General features: G+C 37.8%; 1 protein-coding gene across 3 annotated transcripts in view; it reads left to right on the top strand.

Annotated features, from left to right (window-relative positions):
• The window catches only part of RYR2 (ryanodine receptor 2), a 721,805-nt gene that overhangs the window by 305,569 nt on the left and 390,887 nt on the right, over positions 1–25,349 (top strand). For all 3 annotated transcript variants that reach the window (XM_072755910.1, XM_072755909.1, XM_072755907.1), the window contains 4 exons: positions 1,450–1,528; positions 4,456–4,568; positions 11,968–12,067; positions 12,766–12,862. In XM_072755910.1, coding sequence (XP_072612011.1) covers positions 1,450–1,528; positions 4,456–4,568; positions 11,968–12,067; positions 12,766–12,862 — 389 coding nt within the window. The remainder of the gene's footprint in view (positions 1–1,449; positions 1,529–4,455; positions 4,569–11,967; positions 12,068–12,765; positions 12,863–25,349) is intronic.

Raw genomic sequence — 25,349 nt, 5'->3', positions numbered from 1 at the left:
TAAGGCTGTAATTGCATGTTAAAATTTTATTCATCTATTCAATAAATATTATTTAGCACTTACTGTGTTCTAGGCACTGTTCAAGGTACTGGATATAGTAGTGAATAAGGTCATGTCCTTGTCATCATGGAACTTAATGAACATTTAGTGGAATAATTATATTACCTACCTCATAGTTGCTGTGAACATTATGGGAAGAGAAAATATATGTTAATAGTTACAGTGCCTAGTATTGTAATATTATTGCAAATATCACAGAGAACTTTAACAGGATAAAGGCAGAAAACCTCAGGTACCAGCATGGGCAGCCTTTCTCAAGGTTAAACTCCTATTCCTACAGTGACTAAGAACAATGTTTGAGGACCCCCGAAGTATCTTTTCTATAACTCTGAGAGCCAGTGGTTTGCAGTCAAAAGACAGAAATTGGAATCTCCAGGTCAATTTGATTTTGTATCCCCATAGCACTGACTTCCACTTAATATGCCAGCACATCTATCCCCTGATTAGTTAATTTCCTTCCTCCTCACACTTATAGACACCTGCTGAGATGGATGGACCAATTACACAATAAGAATTTTCTAGGCTTTACATTATTGGTCCAGTGTCTCTGGGAGATCTAGGCTTGCTCAATGCCTGAATTGTCTCTGAGTACTCTTTGCAGGGCTCCTGTTCTTGTGGATCGAACACTTGTTTGCTATAGATTGTAGTGTATCTTGACCTCATACTGCATTCATCCTTGTGTCCTCATTCTTATACCAGCTAACAAGATTTTGGAGTTTGGGATGGAGGTTAAGGGAGTTGAACTGACAAATTATCTGAAACTTTATGTGCAAGAACATACAATTAGGGAAACTGAAAGAGGAGGGGAGATTTAAGGCGATGATGGTGTTGCAATAATTCAGTTGTTCTTGGAGAAACACACACACACACACACACACACACACACACACACACGATAAAACCTCACTGCAGAGAGGTGACATGCTGTGCACCAAAATAAATTCCAGATGGATTTCAGAGAATAAAAACTTAAAAATTAAAACAAAACTAGGAGATGAGAGTGAATAGTTTTCAAATTTCTGTTTGGAAGAGAGATTTCCAACTGTCAGATCAGGTTGTACTTTTGCTTATGATCATGAATATCCATGAGGTGAGAGACATACAAACATATACCCAGTTATGTTTCTTCTTTTCCTGACAGAACACATTTCCTTAGTCTTTTCATGAGGGAGAGGGAAAAAGAGTTCATCTCCTTTAGAACATTGCTCCTAATGACCCCTGCATAAGTTGTTCTGCCTCAGACGATGAAAAACCTGGGTTCCGCACAGAAGCATCCAGATATGAAGAAAAAGATTGATAGAGGTTTACTGATACCAAACTATGCATCAGAATTAACCTCCCATAGGATTATAAATGTTTAGTGACAACTACTGATTCTATATCTTTTAGTATCTGTGCTGCCTCTCCACCTCCCGGTCTTCAACTGATAAACTGGCCTTTGATGTTGGCTTGCAAGAGGACACAACAGGTGAGCACTTTGGTCACCAGTGAGGCTGTATTTAGTGAGGGCATGGCAGGGCTTGGACTGGAAGAAGTGATAGGACAGAGATACGTTAGATAAATGTTCTTATGGATGGAGTCAGGGAAAAACCGAATGACCTTTAAAGGAAAGTTTTTAGTAGAAGGAGGAAGTATACTGTTCCTATTGCTTTATGTTCAAAGTATACCTCGAACCTTATTCTTTTTAGGGACTTGGATAGAAAAAACAATGCTTATTACATACATTACTGGCTGTTGACCATATTAGTGTGCATGGATCAGTTCATGAAATATTACTGCACATCTCCTTCATTTTTTACCTTAAAAATATTTTAAGTCAAAAAAATGTATCATACTCAACGTCAGCAGTCAAGCATAAAAGGGAGGAAATGAAAGTCTGCTTCATTGCTCTGTCCAAAGGTCTATATTTCCAAATACCAGTGTATTTTTGTATTTTGAAACAAAAAAATGTATACATTAACACATTTATCTTTTCAGAGAATTGAAATAGGATATAGGCTCTATTTATGTTTCTGTTCTCAGTGCTATGAGGACTTTACACTTTATATACCTCCTGTACAGTGTGATTTATTTAATCTTTTACAGTAAGCATGCATGACTTTTGGAATTAAAAATAAATAAAAAACCAAGTACAAAAAAAAAAAAGGAAAAAAAGGGAAAAAAAAAGAAAAAAAAAAGGAGGGAAATAGACCACATCTTACTCAGCAGTTCCTTTCACGGGTGGGATCAAGCTATCACACCTTCCTAATCCTTCCTAATTTCCCATACTCTAAATTTTTCACAGACAAAAAATGGCTAAGAATAAAGTAACGCTTACTAACCTAATTAACTGTTAACAGACCAACATACCACCATGCATGACAAATTTCAGAATCCTAGGCACCAAAAAGATAAATACTGTTTTTTTTAAATTTTATTTATTTATTTTAGAGCTGCTGGTAGAGGGAGAGGGAGAAGCAGATTACCTGCTGAGCATGGAGCCACATGCTTACCCTGAGATCCTGACCTGAGCTGAAACCAAGAATTGGTCATTTAACCAACTGAGGCACCCAGGCACTGCAAGATAAATACTGTTTGGATTTTTATTTCATTTTATAGCAGCTCAGTCATTCCTCTGTATTTTTACTCATTTAAAAATTTTTTCTCTTTCAATTTACTTCAGCATCAGTTGTATGAAAAAGTCTTCAGTTTTCTCTCTCAAAAGGAGTAAAGGACATGCAGGATCTGTAATTTGTTTTCATATATTGAAACGATTATGTAACAGTCAAAACAACAAAACAAGGCAGTCCCTCCCCCATGTCCAACCCTATTATGCTACTTTTTACTTTTTCTGAATTGCTGAATTACTGTATTTTTTGTTATGTGCCTGCCTTGATCATATTAAAAAAGGCAGCTGACTTTTCTTCCTTGTTGATTGATGTATATCTCCAGCTACTAAAGAAATGATTAACCAATAGTGGGGGCTTTGTAAATGTTTGAGTGAATGAATGAAAATTCCCTGCAACTCTGAAAATGTGAATTGAATGAATAACAGATCCTGTAGGATGACATTCAAATAAGACTGTGGTTCATTTAAGAAAAGCATCTCAGGGGCAGCCCGAATGGCTCAGTGGTTTAGCACTGTCTTCAGCCCAGGGCGTGATCCTAGAGACCTGGGATCGAGTCCCATGTCAGGCTCCCTGCATGGAGCCTGCTTCTCCCTCTGCTTCTCCCTCTGCCTGTGTCTCTGCCTCTCTCACTCTGTGTCTCTCATGAATAAATAAACAAAATCTTAAAAAAAAAAAAGAAAAAGCATCTCAGGGCATACATACTGGTTGTAAGAATGCTTAAGAAATGTTATTGGGTAATTAATTTACACATTTATGCAAATTGAATTTTTATTTTAGTGCCTACAGTATGCTAGTAGGAGATGAGGAAACCCCAGTGAACAAAACATAGGGTTATGGAACTTAAATTCTGACATTGGGGAATTAGTAAAGAAGAAAACATTACGTGTTAGGGAAAAATAATAAAGCTGGTCACAGGGGCAGAATAAGTATTAGATAACAGATATCACTGAAAAACTGTTTTAATTTTTGAATAGAACTTACATTTAGACTCTAAAAGGGACTATAGATAGATTAAAGAATGGTTTACTTAAGTTTTTATCTTAGCTAATGGGACTGGAGACCGAATTGATATGTGGCTCATGAGGCTTATGCTTGACTTGTTCTAGAAGACATGATTTGATTTAATGTGTACCCAGATATTTTTAGAATGTATCCTTACATAGTAGGATTCTCTTATATTTTACCCTTAGATTAGTGAAAACTACCACATATTAAAGAATAAAACAAGGCACAGAAGAGTACAATTTCAGTGACAACCCTTTGTATCTATTTTTAATCCATATCCCACAAGAATACAGAGTTTTAAGATAGCTGTAACACAATTTTCGCATTACAACACCCCAAGTCCTTTTGAAAATCATGTGCCAGAAAACTAGATGTTAGTACAGAGAGCAATGAGCATGTGATTATATAAAGAATGCAGTAAGATGAGCATGACTGGTAAATTTGGCCTATGGGGTAAATAAATATCATTATAGCAACTCTTAGTAGAGGGGAGAGACACCAAACTTTGCAAAATGCCACAACTGGATTCCATGAAAAGAATCTTTGCATTTCAATATGTCTTTATCCTAAGCTAATTTGGCCTAAGCCTTTTGATTTTCATGGTCTGTGAGATGAACTTGCAGTAAATCTCAAACTTCTGGAAGCTGTGTCGGACAGACCATTTTATTTATTTTCAGGAGGCTGATTTGTAAGCCTTATTTTATTGCTCTTTTTTATTTTGGGGGCACTGGCAAAGAATTGATTTTAAAGTAAGAGGTATCTCTTTATGCTCATCCTGCAGGTGAGGCTTGCTGGTGGACTATTCACCCTGCCTCTAAGCAGCGGTCGGAAGGAGAAAAGGTTCGAGTTGGAGATGACCTCATCTTAGTCAGTGTGTCCTCTGAGAGGTACCTGGTAAGTGGGATCGTTTGGTCATGTGTTTGGTGATAGAATAAGGCACAGGCCAATGCAACTTTCTCTGTAAACCACAGATTGCAAATTATCTAGGGAAGTTGCTTAGAAATAAGTCCATATCTGTCTTTGATGAGTGACAACTCCATAAGTAGAGGGATAATATGACCTTTGTGCAAATGTGGCCTCCCAAGTTTATTTAGACAGGCTTCCTGTACACTTAGTTTGTGTGTTCATGATCCTGATGGCACCTGTTCTTGGATTATTGTATTAATGGCATGTGAACACGGTTTCATTATGAATTCAAAATTCTGCATACCTTATTCTGTGCCCGCTGAAGAAGGCTATATTAATGAGTTTGTGATTACCTATTTTGACATTTATGAAAGCAGGTTATAAATATGGAGAGGCTCATGCCCTGGTGAGAAAGGAGAAATAGGCAAAATGAAAAGCAGTTCCAGTCTCTCATCCACACAGCATTGTTTCAGAGGGCAGGGATTAGAAATAGGGGAATGAAAAATAAGTTTGTTTGATCTTTGAAGGTGTATTTTATTTTTGTGGCAAGGCCATTATATGTTTGATTTAATGTACTTAGTAGACTGTATTTTTGCTAAAGAATAATAATATTCGCAGAAGAGTGAAATCAATGGGAGTGTGAAGGACACCAGTGCAAAATATTCTTTTTATTTTAAGGTTGGAAAAGTAGTCAGACAAACAGCAATGCTTGGTTGACTCAGTTGGTAAAGCATGTGACTCTTAATCCTGGGGCTATGAGTTTAAGCCCCACTTTGGGTGTAGAGAAGACTTAAATATTCTTTAAAAAGTAATTTAAAATTAAATGGGGTATTATAAACTTTACATGAATATTTCTATGAAAAATTCCAAACATCATAGTGGATGATGATTGAAATAAAAATCAGAAGTAAAACATGGTTTCAGTTAAGCAGACACCAGTTTATAGAAAGTGTCTTCTGACAGCCATAAATCAAAATATTATTTGTGTGTTCTTGATTTAGAATTAAGTAGGTAGTTGGCAATCCTTGCTCTATGAACATGGAATTAGTGGGGATTTGGGGGTATTGGAAGTCAGTTTTTGCTTACCAAAACATTTAATTCCAATTTTGAAGTGAGAACGGTTTTGTTTTACTTGCTCTGTGGAAGGAAGTAATGATGAAGACAGGGAAATGATGGAACAGTGTTCGTGTAACTGACAGGGAGTGTTAAGTTAAATGGAACATTCTAGCATTGCCTAGCTAAAAGGAGGCCTGGAGCATGTCTCTTGTTTTGCCTTGTAACCAGTGCAGGTGGAAACTGGCACCATCCACATTTCTAGGAAAATACAAGTGTGTCAGCTTGTGAAATAAGCATTTATTAAGCACTTGCTGTATGCCTGTGCTTTTTAAAATGCTGTATTAAAATGCTGTACATCTTGATCAGGAGACAGACATTTTCAGTTGTAGTTTTACATGGAAACCAATAGAAGCTAAAAATAATCCGTGCACACTTTTAAAGATACACATATCTTATTTTGATTTTGGCATAATTGTTCATGTTTTTTGCTGTATGACTTGTATTTCACACTCCATGGCAGAGTTTACTTGACATAATGTCATCGTTATGCACCAAAGGAGGAGAAAACTCGCAATCTTACAGGGGTGAGGGCTTCTAGCATCAATTCTCCCACCACATGTATGAGAGAGTCACTTAATCCCTGGAGTTCTGGCTTTCTCCCTTGTAAAAATCTGGTGATGATTATACTTAACACAAGGTTCCTGGGATGGAGCAATAACATAATGAATTTGAATATGGTTTGATTGAAAAAGCACTATACACATAATAGCAATGATCATAATGCATGAGGTTCACCTTCTTTTGCCTTTAGAAATAAATAAACCTCAAGATTAATGAAATTCACAACTTCTTTTCAAGCTGCATTTTGGCCAATTTATGCAAGTTCCTTTTCTGGTAATATTTTAGAGCGTTACAAACGATGACTAACCTGATTGTTCAGGTTTCATTTTCATTTGGTAATGAAGTCACTGCTTTTACTGTTCATCTCTATGCACCTAGCATATTGTAGGAACCACAGGAAGGACCAAGGGTACATGGCACATGGTTTCTACCCTCAGAGAATGAGTGGAAGAAATGAACCAAACACATGTGAAACTGTATGAGAATATTACAAAGCAGTAAGTGTCACAGTTTACATTATGGGCAAAGGATATGCAGATGGTTCATTATTATCCCAAATTGCCACGGTGGTTGATTAGAAGGATCTAGAGAAAGTGGCATATAGGCAAGAAGTGAAGGGGTGAAAGGGACTTGGGAATATGGTAGTTGGAATAATCCACATACTGAAACTGGATAACTAAGATTGGGCTCTCTGTGTCGGTATATTTGTTTATTGGTGGAAGGCCTGGTCAGTATGAGCCTGGGCCAATCATATAACTTCCTAAAACTCTTCAGTTTCGTCATCTGCAGTGTGCTGATAATAAAGAACCCAGCTCACAAGGGACGTTGAGAGGATTAAATGCTTTGATCCACGCAAGACTTGTAGCTTTGTGAATGGTACATTGAAGAATTGCTTATGAGTCACTAACCACTATTTACCTGGGAAGTTTGTACTTACTAAGAATGGTTAAGGAAAGGGCAGATATTGAACCAGAAAAGAAGGTTGGGAAGAGAGCAGTGAAGGGAGTAGTAGAGTGGATTTTAGGTAAAGGTCTATCTTTACCTAACTCACTTTCCAATCATGGAAAGCCAGATTCACATTGTGGGAAGTTGCTGATGTGCTTAAAAGTAAACAAGAACTTTGGCTGAACACACGTTAGTTAAAACTACTATAAATTTCAAGTCCTTGGATTTATAACTTTTGGTCATGAGTGTCTATATTGACCTTTGATCTGTTTTCTGTCCACTAACTGTGACAGTTAAGCTGAGGTTAAGCTATCGAAATGTGCATTTGGTATTCTAATATAGCTCATGAATGTTGGGGTGCTAACTGGCTAAAATGGGCTTTAAAGGCCTGATTTTCATCCTGTGCTCTGCAGAGGTGACTCATGGATGGAAAAGGGTGCTGTTCTGGGCACTGGGAGCCCTGGGCTCTGCCCTCCTCTGTTTCCATGCTGGATCTCTGCACATGATTTCCTGCGAATAAAGTGTCTTATCTCTAGAAATGGTTATAAACCACTCATCCAAATACTGTCTTCTCATCTGGCTGTTTCATATTCTAATATGGAATGATATCTTAACCCTCATTTCAGGGAGAGCCACGAGTGGGAAAAATGCCTTTGCTCATAGTGGAACTACTTAGTTTTTCTTTTGAAGAAGACTTGGGCAAAGCAGCTTAAATATAGGAGACACAAAAAATTTAAAGTAGAGAAAACATGGCCAAGTATGTATTGCTGACTGTGTCTATTTCAAACTAAACAAAATAAGGTAAAGCATACAGAACAATTTTTATTGGTTTAGAAGGACATGAAATAACCCTGGTGCACAAAGAAGTCTTCAACCTGTGGATTGGATTGCTTGCATTGGAAACATATATTTAAAAATTTTTTTTCTTAATTAGGCCATCTATAGAAACAGGTGTGGGTTTTTTTGTTTTTAAGATCCATGAAAACATTGCCAAACAAACCACTGTCTGAAAGTAAATTAGGAAGAGCAGAACCCCACAGTCAAAAGAATGATGACAGATGCTTAAAGAAGACTCTTCTGGGCTTCATAAACATTTCCCTACCTCTCCGCTACCCATCTCTGAATTTCTAATAAGAGTTACTCTGTGTTTTGATGGCATTGAATAAGTTGCTGAACTGCCTCAAGTTGCATAAAAATATCGATAACTAAAAGGACAGCAATCATAAATATTTTCAAGCTAATTATTGCATCAAACAATGCATTTTTTAAATTTATTTACTCTGAGCCTTTTTTTTTTCTCTCTGTAGCTCAGGTGATGGGAGCATAGAATATTACATTTGGAAAACATATCTGTTTTGTGCCCCTCATTTTTTTCTCAGAAAAAAACAAATGAAGCTTGCAGGGTGATATGTCTTGCTTACTTCTATTCCCTGTCACTAGATGATAATTTGTCCCAAACGTTGCTCACCAGGGCCCAAATACCTGATGCTTAGAGAAATGGATGTGTTGAATAAATGCATTCAATAAAGGTTGGATTCAGATATTCTTAAAAATTTTTGTGCCATAGACCCCTTTGGCAATCTGAGAAAGCTTATTGACCACTTGTCATTGTAAGGCTTTAAAATACATAAAATAAATGCATAGGATAATAAGGAAAACTAAAAGTTAACAAAGTGGTGTTCAGGTTAAGAACTCCTGCCAGGTGATTTAGAATATCCTGTTTGAGATTTTGTGCTTCTATTATAAACTGTCCTGTTACTCAAAATGCCATTCTTGAACCAGCAGCCTTGGTTGTCACTTGCACACTTCCTGAGTTCAAATCTGCATTTTTTGACAAGATCCTCAGTGGATGCCTGTGGGTATTAGATCTGGAGAGTCATCAACAGAGGAGTCAAAATGATCTTTGCTGGTGGGTTGATGCTACCATGGTATGTAAATTCTAGAGTAGTTACATGTTTCAGCCTGAGGCCAGCTTTTCTTTCACCCTATGACAACATTTGTTCTGCTTTAAGGACAACTCAGTTTTAGTAATTGAAATTGTTACTGCATTCTGAATATTTAATAGGACAGGCCTGACTTGCTCTTGTTCTTTCTCAGATTTCCCTGTGCTGTTTAAGCAGCAAAATGAATTAGAAACATCCAAAATAGTTATGCCTCCAGGATATTTTCTTGAGAAGGGTGAGCATTATCTAGATAGGTTTATATGGAATAATATGATCTTAAGGATGCTTTTTGGACTTTCTCTAGCAAACTGAAATTTTTATATTTTTATGGTCCATTCATAGATATTATTTATCTTTTAACTTAGATAGGATTTGAAAATTACATCTCAACCCTCCTCCCCACCCCATTATTTTTCCATAGTGGCTCCTCCTTGTCAAGTGTGAGTCCCTTGTCCTGGAACCAGATTTATCTGTGGATCCATCTCTCACTGTCTTCCTAAATATATGCTCTGAGCCCCACAGATGAAACTCTCTGCTGAGCAATATGTTCCCATATCTCTGCCCCTTGGATACCCTCTACTTTTTGTCATAGCATTCCCCTTATCACAGCCTGTTGTGAGGTCCAGGCCACTTCCAAATATGAGGTTTCTGGTATATTAAAAAATGAAAACCTCCAAACTGGTTTACAAAATGGAAATTGTTTCATAAAGATTTTGGCCTGTTTTAAGCATTCTACACTTAGCATATTAACATTATTATTACGCATGTGCAAATCATTGTATGTATAAGCTTATTGGGAACAGCATCTAGAGATGCTGAATACAGAAATGGGTGGCCCAGACCAAACAGTCCTACTGGCCCCTCAAACCCCTCATCCCTCAGGAAATACCTTCTCTCTTGTGTAGATGTCACCTGTCCTCAGGGGTCAATGCACCGAAGTGTATTCCAGTTAGGTTGGCTAAAGCGTCCTGTTTTCTCAATTCCTATATCACTTTGATTACATTTCATCTAATATTAAAAAAACAAAAAACAAAACAACGCTGACCTGTAGCATTTTGTGTGTATATTTTACCTTCCCTTCCATGTTACAAGCACTCTCAGGATAATGTGTTCTATTAATATGTAACACAGTGCTGCATACATAGCATGTTCAGTGAAACATGTTGAATTAACAAATGACAGTAGCCTACTTATCATAACATGGTATGAACTTTCACTCAAATTTAAAAGTAAAAGTATAAGCACTGGTACTTTGAATCCTCTTCTCATGGTATGGTAAAATCCATATGGATTTGTGTGTTTGTGTGTGTGTGTGTGTGTGTGTTGTCATTTTGACTCAACTCATTGAAATAAGAATATCTATGGAATAACCTCAATTTTTTTTTGGCTTATACTACTTTGATTTTGAAGGTTTGGTTGGCTTCTCCACATACTTCATGAACAATGCTGCTCGCTGCAAGGTATACAGGTGTGAACCTGTGTCTAATAGCTTATGAGATGGGGAAAGAAAAATACACAGAACAATTACATCATGAGATGATTGCTCTGAAGGAACATATATTTTTATTGGTTGTGGAAGCTGAGTGCATATATGATTTATTTGTAAATAGAGAATTTTAATATTGGGTCAGAAATAGAACAACCAAATCTCAGCTGGGATTTGTGTCAGTGGGACAGGCTGCGGCTAAGAGATTGTAAATGGGCACATAGCTGGTTGAGATAAGGAGAGGGTCAGAGCAAGGGCTTGCTCAATCTGATGCATTGACTGGTAAACTTCTAATTTTGATTGGAAAGACTGTGGGTAAGATGACTGCATACATGTCGGATCTCAAACTTTCTATGATTTTGTTCCTAAGAGAAAGATATTGAAATACCTATTTTTGCAAGTGACTTAAGAGTGATATGTTTAGGTAAGAGAACTTTACAGTACTCTGGTCTGTATATGATTCTTTATGGTCTGTGGAGTATATCAGCATGACTCTGATTCCTCTTCATCTAACTAGGACGGTCAGATTTCTGGCGAAAATCTGGGAGAGCTAAAGACTTTAAAAGCTTAGGCTGTAAGCATTGGAGAAGTATTGGAGAATGCTGTTGTTGTTTACTGAGATGATTCTAAGGAAAAAGTGGTTGTTCTCATATTTGAAGTTCTAGAAGCCGCCAAGTAATGATTAGTAAAATGAACAAGGCATTTAGCTGTACTCATAATTTTGTTTTTCTTTACCAATCATGTGATAACTCATATACTATGGCACTATTACTATAGTGCATTTTTATTTTAGAAGGAAAATCTGGAATTTGTAAGATCTGAATTTTGGAGAAAATTTATTGTCCCAGTTTTGTATAAGGAAATATTGCCACCTAATGGCTATTATATTAAATTGCAGATAAAAGTTCCCAAAGGATCCTATAAAACTAAAACTTTGATCCAGTAGATATTAAATACCTCACTTTCAAAAAACTGTCACGTATGATATGTAGGAAACTTAATTACAATTTTAATGATAAGTGACAACTCTGTACAGTTTTGTCTGTCAATAAACCTTTAGAACAAAATAGTCTGTTTTAATACATATTTATTTTCATAGTTTTGTTTGTGTGTTTTCAGATGAGTGGCTTAGAATGAAGTTGAAAAATACCTACAGTCAAATAGGAACTTTAATTTTTCTTCTGCTAGTCTCTTAATTACTCAGTGACATGATTGAAATAGATGTTCTCAGTGGACATGTCCAAATCTGCAATGTTAAGTTTGAGCTGCCAGAAACACTTATGTAATAAGACCTTCAAAGAGCCTGAAGAGATACCTCCTTTTGCCTCTCCTGCAGCACTTGTCTTATGGCAACAGCAGCTTACACGTGGATGCTGCTTTCCAGCAGACTCTTTGGAGCGTGGCCCCAATCAGCTCAGGAAGCGAAGCAGCCCAAGGTAAAAACTCCACTTCAATTAGAGGGCTCATCCTACATGCACAGTTGACAATCATCTTTGGAATTGTGATAATGAGTAGATTGTTAATTAAAGCATTTTGTGTCAGAATATTCTGGAATGCAGATACATGACATTTAAGAATCTTGTTTAAATTGCTCTTTAAAAGTGAAGTTTGTATTAAGATTGATCTTGTTTTTATTTTTATGATAATCTCAGCTTTTGCTTATTTGTGCGTGCTTTACATGCTACCTTTCCAGATGTTATTTGCTCTCGTATTTTGGTCTCATGGTATTGCTCAGTTAGGCTAATATCGAGGTTTCTCCTCTTCCATGGTTGGGTGACTTAGGGCCAGATCAAAATAGTGTTTATGCATCAAGATTCTTGGGAAATATCTGCATTTGTGTTCTGATTGTTCTCACTTATACAAGTTCAAATCTGAACCCACCCATGCTTGTGTGTTGAATGGGGGATTTTATGAGGTTGAGGTCATGTTTTCTAGTGAGGCCATCTCTAACTGTGGGACTTTGGAACCCTGAGCAGGTGGCACCATTCATCTCTGTGATTTTGGCCAGGTAATGAAGCCTCACTGAGTTTCTGTTTCTCTGTCTATGACAATAGAAGATTGGACCAGATGATCTGTCCAGCTGTCGGCATCTAACCATGACTGTTCAAATGTGACTGAATTTCAATCCTTACAGGGTATCTAATTGGTGGTGACGTCCTCAGGTTGCTGCATGGACACATGGATGAATGCCTCACTGTCCCTTCGGGAGAGCACGGTGAAGAGCAGCGGAGGTTGGTATTAAGCCCAGCATCCTGAGCCTTGCCTTGATATAATTTTTTTTTAATTAAGAGTATGTCTCTTCGGGCCACTTGGATAATAGAAAGTAAGCCATTACACTCTTTCCACTGAAGGGATCCATGTGTCAGCCTCTTTAGAAGTTTTTTCTTATGTTATTTAACATGTTTTTATTACCTTTTGATAGAACTGCTAAAAATTTTTGTATGAATAAAACATGGTCAGAAGTATTGACTAAAACAGAGTGGGAAGAGTGAACGCATTAATCTACTTAAAACTTCCTTAAATGTTCTTAGTTTTGATTAATTTTCTTTTTGGAGTGTTTAGTCCCAAATTCAGTTTCAAAGTCAGAGTTCTCAAATGGCACAAAAGTTTGGGACCTTTTTTCTGCTACCCCCCACTTACCTTCATACATAATAAAATTGACCACTCCCCCGAATATTTTATGTGATTATAGTTGCTCTCTCACATTAATATTTGTTGGCATTGGGTAGAGACTGAAGTCATCTGAATCACTGGGAAATGTGCACAGATAGTGCAAAACTATAAAATGTTTAGGATGATTTCAATGTTCTGCTTTGATGAATTAATGGGTGAATAGTGAGTTGAACACACAGATTACTGTGAGAGAAGGCATTATCTGGATTGTTTATTACAGGCTTTTAACTCTTTTTATGGACATTGCTCATAATATTAACATATATAGAGAAGTAACTATTATACATATTTGTTTTTGTAACTTAGAGAACATTTAGAAAGTTAATACTCATTTTAACTAGCTGTTGAATCCTAGAAAAGTCCTTTGGAGACCTGACTATTAGCTATGCCTCTCTGATCAAGCAGGCCTGGCTTGTAGTGAAGAAGGAAATGTAGAGCCTGGAAAATCCTGGCAAGAAAAAATACCGCTTATAGTAGGTTAGGAAAAAGATGTTGATGGTGTTGATAGGGTTTGTGTGAAAGACAAGAGGGAACTCAAAAGGAATACATTCCAAACAGAAGAATAAACTTAAGACTTGGGCTGGCAGTGTGTTCTGAGAATAGCAGTTCATCCAGAGTGACCAGGGGAAGGATGGAATTCAAGGTGGTAAGAGAGACCAGTGTGGTCAGCTTTTGAAGGATCCTTGGTGCCATTCTCATGGGCTGGCTTTTACTCTGAGGTAGCTAGGAAGGAGCATGGTGTAGGGATGAAATGGTCAGGTCTCTTGTAAAGGAAAAGGGAGGTCTGATGGGCAGGAGAAGCTTGGCTCAAAGATGAGAGAGTCCAAATCAGGGAAACCCACTAGGACAGGGCTGTTTTTAGGCATTCGTGTGAGAGGAAGGGAGAAACTTCATCCAGAGAGTGGTCATCAGAATGGAGAAGAATACCTGGACCAGAGACATTTTAGGTCAGATTGACTGGTTTAGGAATGAACCTAGTATGGACTGTGAGGAATGTATCTGATCCAGGGTGTCCTGGTGTTTCTTTTATATTTATGTATTTATGTATTTATTATTTATTTTTAATTTTTAAATTTTTATTAAATTTTTATTTTTTTAAAATTTTTTTGTCCTGGTGTTTCTGACTGTAGAGAAGAGAGATGGTGCTTAGGGTTGTAGGATCCTTATTTCATACTAAGGATTGAGTTAAAGTTTGGACTCTGGTGAATACAGAGGGTTTGTGGGACACCCAGCAGGAAATTGAAATTTTTGTCTTTTACGCAGACAAAGCTTGGCTTGGATGTAAATCCCAAACACCCAGGGGATAGTTGAAGGAATGAGGGTCTGAAGTAGGGAAAGTGGAGTTAGGATTAGGGGAATGTGTTTAATCGGTTTGGGCATTGCTTTAAAAAGGCTGCAAAACCTCAGATAGGCTAATGAGCGAGGAGGCCAAGGGTGGAATCCCAGAGAGTGCTGACATTTAAATGTGCATGGGTGAAGAAGAGTCAGCCTGATGGTTAAGTTGAGAACCAGGGAAGTGAGTCATGGAAGCCAAAGCAGGATTGGAGGACAGATGTGTTAAATGCTGTGATATGTTTATATAGATATAGGAGCAAAAACAGGTCTTGGTGTAGTCTTTGAGATCTTTCTTTCCTGATTTGTTACATGAAACACTTAAATGATCTCAGGGCCTTTCTATCCTTTCTATAGACAATTGAGAGAGTTATAGTTCAGGAAATGGGCTCTGGAGCTAGGCAGCCCTGGATTTGGGGCTTAGCTCTGCCACTTCTTTGTAGGACTCATGCAGGTGACTGAATTTCTTTAACCATTGCTTGGCTCCTCTGTACAGTGCAACTTAAATACTAGCTGCTGCTCTGTGGGATTGTTTCTTTCTTTTTAGTAAGAAAAGGCGTGTAGAATACTCATTGCATATTAAGAGATCAACAGATTTTGTTGTCGCTGTCATTATTATTTAGACAGAAGAGCAGCCTTTAGTCAGATTGGGAAACATTTTCAGGGACCCCAGGTACGTGCATGAAAGCTTAATGGAGCATAGGCTTTGGAGAAGAGGCTAAACTAGATAAAAGAAAATCCTCTTGGGGATCCCTGGGTGGCTCAGCAGTTTAGCGCCTGCCTTTGGTCCAGGGCTTGATCCTGGATTCCTGGGATCCAGTCCCGTGGTGGGCTCCCAGCATGGAGCCTGCTTCTCCCTCTGCCTGTGTCTCTGCCTCTCTCTCTCTCGAATAAATAAATAAAATCTTAAAAAAAGAAAAAAAGAAAATCTCTTTTCTTTGACTTGAATGGAGTAGGTGTGAGATGAGGAAGTGTTCCTGATTCTTGCCAAGGTTCAGAAGCTAGAAATGGGTGAGCATAGTTTTTGTTTTAATAGGTGAATGTTTTCATTCTCAGATGAGAATATTCAGTGTCAGATGGGCCCCAGATTTCCTCAGCTGAGCTCAATGGCAATGAGTACAGTTTTCCATCACTCCTGGACATGAGAGAACCTGTACATTCAGTAGATGTTTCCTTGAACATGGCATTTATAGAGCGGATTTTTCTACTGATTCTGTAGGCAGCTGGTTGTTACTGCAGAGAAAACTAGGGGCCATTTCAAAGGTATTTTAATTTTCTTCTGGACCCACTTTCCCATTGCATACCTGCTGAAGTCTGTTCTTTCTCATATCATCCTTGATTTAATGTTAATTTCTGTGTCAATCTCAATATATATTCAGTTCAGCATATCACAGCTTTTTCTAGGGAGTAATGTCAGTAAGAACACATCTGTTTGTGCTCTTTGTACAGAATATTGACACAGGTAAAATTAGGTTTTAACAGATGTCAGATCCTGACTCAGGGGAGAAAATGAGTCAGAAGTAGGCAGCAGGAGCCTGAGGTGTTGCTCCAGAAAGGAGAGTTAATTTGCCCTGATTAAATAGTGAGACTGGGCATTTATTTGCATGTAATGAGAAAAATAATTTCCTAAATTTTACATTCACAGAGCCCTCTGTTATTTCAGATCTCCTTAATATCATGATACAGAAATTTCTGTATCTCTTTCAACTCTTAACCTGGAGTCATTTCAGTTCCTTAGATGACTTTAAGAGGCTACGGACATCTCAACCTGAAAGCAGAAGTTAATGGATATGAATGGATATGAATCTGTACTGAGGGAGGAAAACATCATGATAACCTGGGAATATATACCTTGATTTAAAAAAAAAAGATTTTATTTATTTATTCATGAGAGACACACAGAGAGAGGCAGAGAACACAGGCAGAGGGAGAAGCAGACTCTCCATGGGGAACTCAACATGGGACTCAGTCCCAGGACCAATCAGGATCACGACCTGAGCCAAAGGCAGACACTCAACCACTGAGCTACCCAGGCATCCCTATATCTTGATTTTAATTAAAATAAATAAATAAAAGAAGCAAAAATAATTTGACCTTTGGACCTCCAACTTGAAAGCTGGAGAATTTCCAGGGAAATACATAAAAATTTCTTTTACTTTACAGCTCTTGGCCATACTTGTGACCTCCTTATGCTCATTAATTGTGTCATGCTATAAAAGTCAAAGGATTAAGGTCAAACCAGATTTAAGAAGCAGTGGAGGGATCCCTGGGTGGCCCAGGGATCCCTGGGTGGCCCAGCGGTTTAGTGCCTGCCTTTGGCCCAGGGCACGATCCTGGAGACCCGGGATCGAATCCCACATCGGGCTCCTGGTGCATGGAGCCTGCTTCTCCATCTGCCTATGTCTCTGCCTCTCTCTCTCTCTCTGTGTGACTATCATAAAAAAAAAAAAAAAAAAAAAGAAGCAGTGGGAATAGGGAGATGGCCAGCAGTAACAGCTACTTCCAAGCAAGTTAGGAACATTTTTGGTCCTAAATGCTCTGTTCTTGATTGGCTTGGTCCATCTGCCCATGTCTCCTCCCGCTAACTCAACTATAATCGTAGCAATTGAAGATGCGGTTCGATGATGGGTTTTATACTGCTAGAGGTTTTATACTGCTAGAGACCAATGGAGTTATCTTTAATTTCCTCTTCACATTTAGATTTGTATGTGTAAGTGATTACTTAGCATTCTCATGAGAGTTATTAATAAAAACGCTTAGAACGAAGAGCATACGGTGTCCCATTCAGTTAAGTGGAATTAAATGGGTGAATGAGGCCCTACCCAAGTTTAATAAATTCATAGTTTTCGCCACTCTTCTTGCTCATCTTGAATTTTGGATTGAGTTCTGACATTTCATATGAAATTCAGCAGCACTATAGATTTATTTTAAATGTCTTGAGATTTTTTTTTTTTCTGGGAAAACCTGTGGTTCTAAGATCACTGGCATGCAACTTGTGTAAATAACAGTGAAAATCTATAAATATATAGAGGTTGTGAGCATTTGGGTGAAAGGGAGAGATACTTTGAGCATTAGCTTTAAATTGTCTTTTCTTATCTTCATTCTTACTCAGACTCTTCAGATAGTGAGAAAATATATTAAGGAGAAACAGGGATTTGTCAGATGCAACATAGTGTTTTAATTATTGACTAAAAATAAGCTTTCATTCTGGAGGCTTGAAATTTGATTACCAATTTTCATTTCAAGCATGACGTATTTTATATAGGGAGTATTTTCTGCCCTAGATTCTGTCTCTGGATTACATCATATTCCTTTTGTCCATTTTTATGTGGAGAGTAATAAAATGTCAGCAAAGGCATTTTTTTTATGTGTACACACACTTATGAATTAAATATGCACTAACTGAATTAAGTATGCCATATTTTAAAGTTATTGCATTTTAAAATGGATAAAATTGGGGGAATATTGTTAGGAATTATTTAATATTCTTTGACTTGGACACCAGTATTAGGGAAATATTTTTTGAAAAGCATCATTTGTATGGTATTTTTTTAGATTTTATTTATTTATTTGGGTAGGAGGGACCACGAGTGCAAGTGAGCACAGAGGAGGGACAGAGGCAGAGAGAGAGAGAGAGAGAGAGAGAGAGAGAGAGAGAAACTCTAGCAGACTCCCTTCTGAGTGTGGAGTACAACACAGTGCTTGATCCCACAACCCTGAGATCATTACCTGAGCTGAAATTGAGTTGGATGCTTAACTGACTAAGCCACCCAGGCACCCCCTAAAAGCATTGTTTGTAGTTAAAACCGGTTGTACTACATAGTCCATGGGTAGTTTTATTCATTGAGTAACAATTGTGGAATGACTATCATGTTCTGGGTACTAGGGTTATAGTAATATGTAAAAAGATACAATGTCTCCTTTCTCAAGGAGTTTACATTCTAGTGGGGATATGGGAAAACAAAAACATAAATGAGTGTATTTATAAATGCACACACACACACACCCACAGGTAATATACATGGTGATGATAAGGGCTTTCGAGAAACATAAAGGAGATGAAGGAATGGAGATAGTCTGTGTTTGTGTGTGTGTATTTGAGGGAGGGAGGGAGAAGGGGAAGAAGGATGAAGAGGAGAAAGAGAGGGAAAGAAAGGGGGTGATCAGCAGAGAGAAGTTGTTCTGTTTTTGACTTATCAGGCATTACTATTGGTGTATGCTTGCTCTGTCTTGCTACTTTCAAATGCAGGACAATTAAGTTATTTTTTTCTGACAATATCTGGAAATAAATGCTGCATCTACTTTCCAGAATGTGACTCAGCAGGCAGAAGCTGTGCCATATGTATGCATGACAGTATCCTTGCCCCTTTTATGATATTATGATGATTTAATGAGGTTTAGTTGTAAATAATTAATAAGGCTTGAGATGGGTTTGATACCATGAATTAAATGTGTCTCAGACTGGCTTAGAAAGAGATGCATGGCTTATGTCTGTTTATACAATTGGATGACTAATATCCTTACAGGATTTGTATGCCCTCAGTCACTACCTGGAAGGAAGCTTATAAATCTGCCTAAATAGTCAAGGAGATAAAGTTATCATATGGGGGCTTATCTTCCACTTTTTTCCCTTCATGACCTGTATTTGCCTGTGCAGCCTGGGTCTGGGAGCAGGATGGCTTTGCTAAGCAGTTTTGGTGGAAGAGTAAGTACATATTAGAGAGCTATTTTCTATGCTGTGCCTCTTCTTCCTTGAGAGAAGTTCACATTTTTCCCAAATTTAAACTCCCCGCTGATTGCAAAGAGCACAGTGCCTTATTTGACCCTGTCTCCATTAAGCAGCCTGATTGGTCTACAGCCACTCTCTCCAAGAAAGACTGGGCTGGAATTCACTGTATTAAAAAACACAGGCCTTGAAGGCCAGATATTAAAAATATTCACAGGAATTAGAGCCATGGGATTTCAGTAAAAAAAAAAAAAGTGAAATATTCAATATTCTTAAAGTTGAGTGAATTAAAAGACAATAGAATAAATATATCAACATTAAAAAAGAGAAATCCTCCTGTTATTTTCTTAATGAAATTAAAAAAAAATATTTTAAGATTTATTTATTTATTCAAGAGAGAATGAGAGAGAGCAAGAGCATGCAGGAGCAGGGGGAGGGGCAGAGGGAGAGGGAAAAACAGACTTCCCGCTGAGCACAGAGCCTGATGCAGGGCTCCATCTCAGGACCCTGAGATCATAACCTGAGCAGAAACCAAGAGTCAGAAGCTTGACTGACTGAGCCATCCAGGTGCCCCTCTCAACAAAATTTAAGACGATTTTTTACTACCCATGTATCTTTCAGGTAAAAAAAAAAAGAAAGAAAAGTTTCCTTTTCTTTTTAATTTCCAAATGCGTTTGTGGTTCTGTGCTGGGTGGAGTGAAAGGTAAACATAGCAACATGTATTTTACTGCTTGTCTGCTGTAGTCCTGTTTACATGATTCTCTTTAATAATGATTTGGAATAGAAGGATATTGTTTTTAATCCACAGTGATTCATTTACATTTATTCAGATATATCATCTCAGAATATACCTGTTTTCTCTTGTACAGCAATTTGAATAGAAATATCATCACAGACTCAGCTCCCGACTGAATATGTAATGCTTCTTGCAATGCTGGGTAGGCATATATTCTTGATTTCACTGTTGCTATGAAGACACTCCTGACAGTTTGCTTTAGCACCTGCCTATAGCTCAACTGTTCAGCCAAACACCCTCATAGGTACAGAGAAGACTGTTGCAGAAGTACATATTCTGTGAGAAATGTGTAAACTCAAAATTTCACTATGAAATAACCTCTTAATCCTGGGCCTACTTTTCAATCACTTCAACTCAGTACCTTTAATTCTTACTGAGGCCCTTGTATCATATAGGTATTTTGGTGTGTGCTGTGCATAATGAATGAGAACCAGCCCCTGTCTTTAAGGAACTCACAGTCTAGTAAGATCTCTATACTAGATTTAGGAGGAAGCAAGTGGTAATCTGAGTGAGGCCAATCACAATCTTTTAAAAAATTAAGTCATAGAAAATATCTCTTACCATTATACCATGTGAGGAAGATGAGCAAGCGAGGGATCTTTGTCAATTGTTTTTTATTTTATTTTATTTATTTATTTATTTATTTATTTATTTATTTATTTATTAAGACTTATTTATTTATTATAGAGATAGACACTCACAGAGAGCGAGAGGCAGAGACACAGGAGGAGGGAGAAGCAGGCTCCATGTGGGGAGCCCGATGTGGTACTCAATCCCCAGACTCCAGGATCACACCCCAGGCCAAAGGCAGGCGCTAAACCCCTGAGCCACCCAGGGATCCCCGGATCTTTGTCAATTTTTGATTTTGAAGCAATAAATTGGTTTGCCTATATAAGTTAATAAAATAAGCTTCTCTTTCCACTGATTGGTTTGAATTCAGTATCAACTGTAAATAGAAATTATTTGTGGGTTTTTTTTTCTGTAAACCTATTATTTTCCAGAGTATTCATAGGTGAAGCTTCAGTATCTAGGGTATGGTGACACATTAACACAGCTAAATTTGATTTTATTAGGGCCATGTTGGTGGTGGGACTGTCTTTAACTGCCTCATACAAATAATAGCACTAGTCACAAACTACCATTTCTTATCTTAATTGGTGATCAGTCTCTTCTGTTGATTATCTATTCAATTTCAGCCAGGACCACATCCTTTATTTTCATACACCTTTTACATAGTGACATGTATATGGGATTCTGCACACGTATTCTTAGTCTTTTATATATGCGAAAGAAATAAATGGAGGAAAAAGAAGTCATACACTTTACTGTAGGTTGTTTATGGAGAGCAGTGGAATGCCTGCATTGACCACCACTCTGGCTTACTTGGCAGAGACTGAGGTCCCCCCTTACATTATTTTGGTGACTCCTGAAAGATTGTAGTCTGTTTGTACTTTGGGGAGGGGAAGAAAAGATATCTTACTGAATCAGCACACCAACCTGAGTAAGAAATGACTTTGGCGCCTGTAAGTTTCACATCTTTAGCACAGAGCCTTCTCTATTGGAAACATCTTGACTTCAGATCACTTCACAGGGAAGAATCCCTCTTCTTTTGTAGCACAAATTTGAGCCGTGGATAACAATGATTTTCAGAAAAAGAATTGGGCAGTTGTGGGTATCTGACAATCTGATGCATGTTACATATTCCTAGAAAATTCACAGACTGATCAACATGGATGTTTGTGCCTTTGGGATAATTTTTATGATGTTTATGCAGGTTTTTTCACTGAATTTCCCCTGTTATTTTCCCCCACCTAAGCAGTTAGTGGTGTCTGTTGCTTTTTTCCCCCTGAAGGGGAGGTTTGTGACTTCACAGAAAACTTGTTTTGTGCAAGGCACTTTTATTCCCTAAAGACTAAATTCAAGGAGGTTCTTCGGGTTAGTGTCTTAGATGGGAGAGAGAAAGATTGTCTCAGATAGAAAAAGAAGAAAAGAAGGGATTTTTCAACTTAAAAGACATTTAGGCAGAACAAGTGGATGTCCATAGGCAAAAAATAAAAAATTTAAAAAAATAAAAGAAAAAAGAACTTTGACCCAAACCTCACACTTAGTACAAAAACTAACTCCAATGGATCATGGACAGAAATATAAAACACAAAACTATAAAACTTTCAGAAAAAATAGGAAAAACGAACGTCTTTGAGATCATTGAGTTTTAAAACTTGACATTAAAGACATGTCTTCATTAGAAAAAAACATTGATCAACTGAACAGCATCAACATAAAAAACTCCTGTAAATGTTGGAAGATTCAGAGTGAAAGAGGATCAAAGCTAATACAGGATCCCTGAGAGGAGAGGCACTTTTGGAAGTACAGGTATAGTTTCAGGAGCTCTACCCTTGAACCAGAAATAGACTAGCCCTTATAAGTATTCAAACCTAGCCTTAAATAATATGAGTTGCTATTGGGTTAAGATGTTGTGAGATTACTATGACCTATACCACCATATCTGCCAGAAGCAAAAAGGTATATCTTTTGGGAGAAAATAAGACATAGAATTCAAATGATCTCTATAATTTTATATATACAATATCTAGTAGAATTAATTGAACTCTTTTATTTCAACCCCAACCAGTATACTGCAGTGAAATTCTGGAACTAACTACCTAGAGTTAACAGATTGTACAAGTTATGGGCTTCGTTCTCTACAAAACTGCCCTTATCTCAGATTCAAGATACAAATTGGGAGTGGGATCCTTAGACCATCTGTGCTTCTAACCAACTGATTACTTATTTGGGGGTTCTCCTAATCTCTTTAGATCCAGGAACTCAGGACAATGCTATAATTATGATTCTAGTTTTGTTATAAAGCATACAAATTAGACCAGCCAGATGAAGAGGTGGATAGGTGAGTTCTGGGAGGGCCTGAATGCAGAGTTTCTTTGCCCTCTCCCTGTGGATCAGGACATCTTAAATTGTTGTGTCCACCATTTAGGGAACTCTGTTGGGCTTTGGTTCCACGGTGTTTTTATTGGGGTTTTATTATGTAAGAGTGATTGATTAAATATTCGACTGCATGTTTGAACTCAGTCTCCAGCATCTGTTACTCCCTGAGGTCAGGCTGCATCATGCTTGCAAACTTCTAGTCATCTCATTGGTCTTTCCAGCATGGCCAGCCCACGTGTTGAAGCTATCTAGGGCTGCCATGAGTGAACTCATTCACCTAATTTGAGTTGTGATCTAGGGGGCTCCAGAATAACAAAGCCACTTCTTTCACTTGGGAACTTACAAGTGTTTAGAGTCTCCTTCCCAGGAACCAGGGACATTGGTCAGCCAATTGGTTTGTTATACAACACAGGCATATACAATACTAGTTAAACAAGGAGGAAGAGGAAACACACACCATAGAAGAAGGCACACAGGTCATGGATACACAGATAATAGATTTATCATAATAGAACTTTAAAACATTTATTATTATGATCTCAGAGTTAAAAGAGAAGATGGAATTTGGTAGAGAATTGAAAGCTATAAAAAGGGATCATATAGGCATTCCAAAACTGAAACAGAAGATTAAAATAACATATTAGAAACTCAACAGATTTAACATCAGCTTAGAAGCAGCTGAAAAGAATTAGTGAGTTGAGAATCAGATCAGGTGAATTCAGAATGAAACATTAATGGTTAAAAGATTGGGAAATAGAGAAGAGAGAATAAGGAAATACATGGGAATTGAATATTCTATCATACATATAGGAGTCCCAAAATAAAAAGATGAAGGGAAGAGGGCAGCAGGGAAGGTGAGAAGGAGAGAGAGCAAGAACAAGAAAGCTTGCAAATATATAGGACACAGGTAATATTTAATACAACTGCTTAAGGATTCTGCACAATGGACTAGGTATATTAACACAGATTTAAGAAGGACTGTTAGCTAAGGAAGACAGATAAAAAGAAAGAAGACTTAGGACCATGAGAGTAAAACTATTGAAAACTAAGCATGAAATAAAGCACTTAAAAACAAAGAAAAAAAGGCATAGTACCTTTAAAGTGACAATAGTAAGATTTACAGCGCACTTTATCTGAGAAACAACTGGAGACATAAGATAGAAATTTAAAAGTGCTTAAAGAAAATAAGTGCCAACCTGATGACCATTTTATCTACTGAAATGACAGCTTTTAAAAGACAAAGCTGAGGAAATTTATTACCAGCAAACCCACAGCAAAGGAAATATTAGAGGGTTCTTCAAGTAGAAGAAAATTATCTCCAATATAATTTTGTAGATACAGAAAGGGTAGACGAGAGCAGAAAGAAGGTAAATATGAGAAAACTTGTAAAGACTGTTAAAGTAAAATGATTATGATGGCAGTTGTAAATCTTGGTTTTTAAAAACTATGTAGGGGAGCACATGGGTAGCTCAGTGGTTAAGCATCTGCCATTGGCTCAGGTTGTGATCCCAGGGACCTGGGATTGAGTCCCACATCAGGCTCCCTTGCAGGGAGAGCGGAAGATTGAAGTGCTGTGGCCCTCCCAAGATTTCTGCCCCCTGCTGTATATGCTCTACATAATCCTCTCCTTTTTGTGTGTGGTGAGGCTATGAGTGTGGTGGATTTTGCACCCATGATTACATAACATTATATAACAAAGCTGGAAAGATGTTGCAAATGTAATTAAGTTTCCCAGTCTGCTGACCTTGAGTTAATCAAAAGGGAGATTTTCCTCAGTGGGCCTAACCTAATGAAGTGAGCCTGTAATGAAAGGCACTGAGCTTGCTGAAGACTCAAAGTGTGAAAAAGGTTGTCCTGCCAGCCTCGAAGGAGTAAGCCACTATATTGTGAGACGGTCTATGGAGCAGTCCATGGGGCCAGGATCTGAGGGCAATCTTTTGTTGTTGAAAGAGATCCCCACCTGACAGCTGGCAAGAAAACAGGAACCATACAGCTGAAGCAACTGACCTCTGTCAACCACCAGTGAGCCTAAGAGAATACCCTGAGCTCCACCCAAGAACACAGTCCCAACCAACATTTTGATTTCAGCCTGTGAGACCCTAAGAAGGGAACCCACCTATGCCATACCCAGACTTCCAACCTAAAGGCTATTGCATGATACATGGGTATTGTTTGCAACTAAGAAGTCAGTGGTAAGTTATTACACAATGGTAGAAAACTAACAATTCCTGGGTGATGTCACTTTAGG

Source organism: Vulpes vulpes, chromosome 4, assembly GCF_048418805.1.
Source record: "Vulpes vulpes isolate BD-2025 chromosome 4, VulVul3, whole genome shotgun sequence".
NCBI lineage: Eukaryota > Metazoa > Chordata > Mammalia > Carnivora > Canidae > Vulpes > Vulpes vulpes.
The sequence above is the reverse complement of the archived record's forward strand: the minus strand, read 5'-3'. Positions and strand labels throughout refer to the sequence as shown.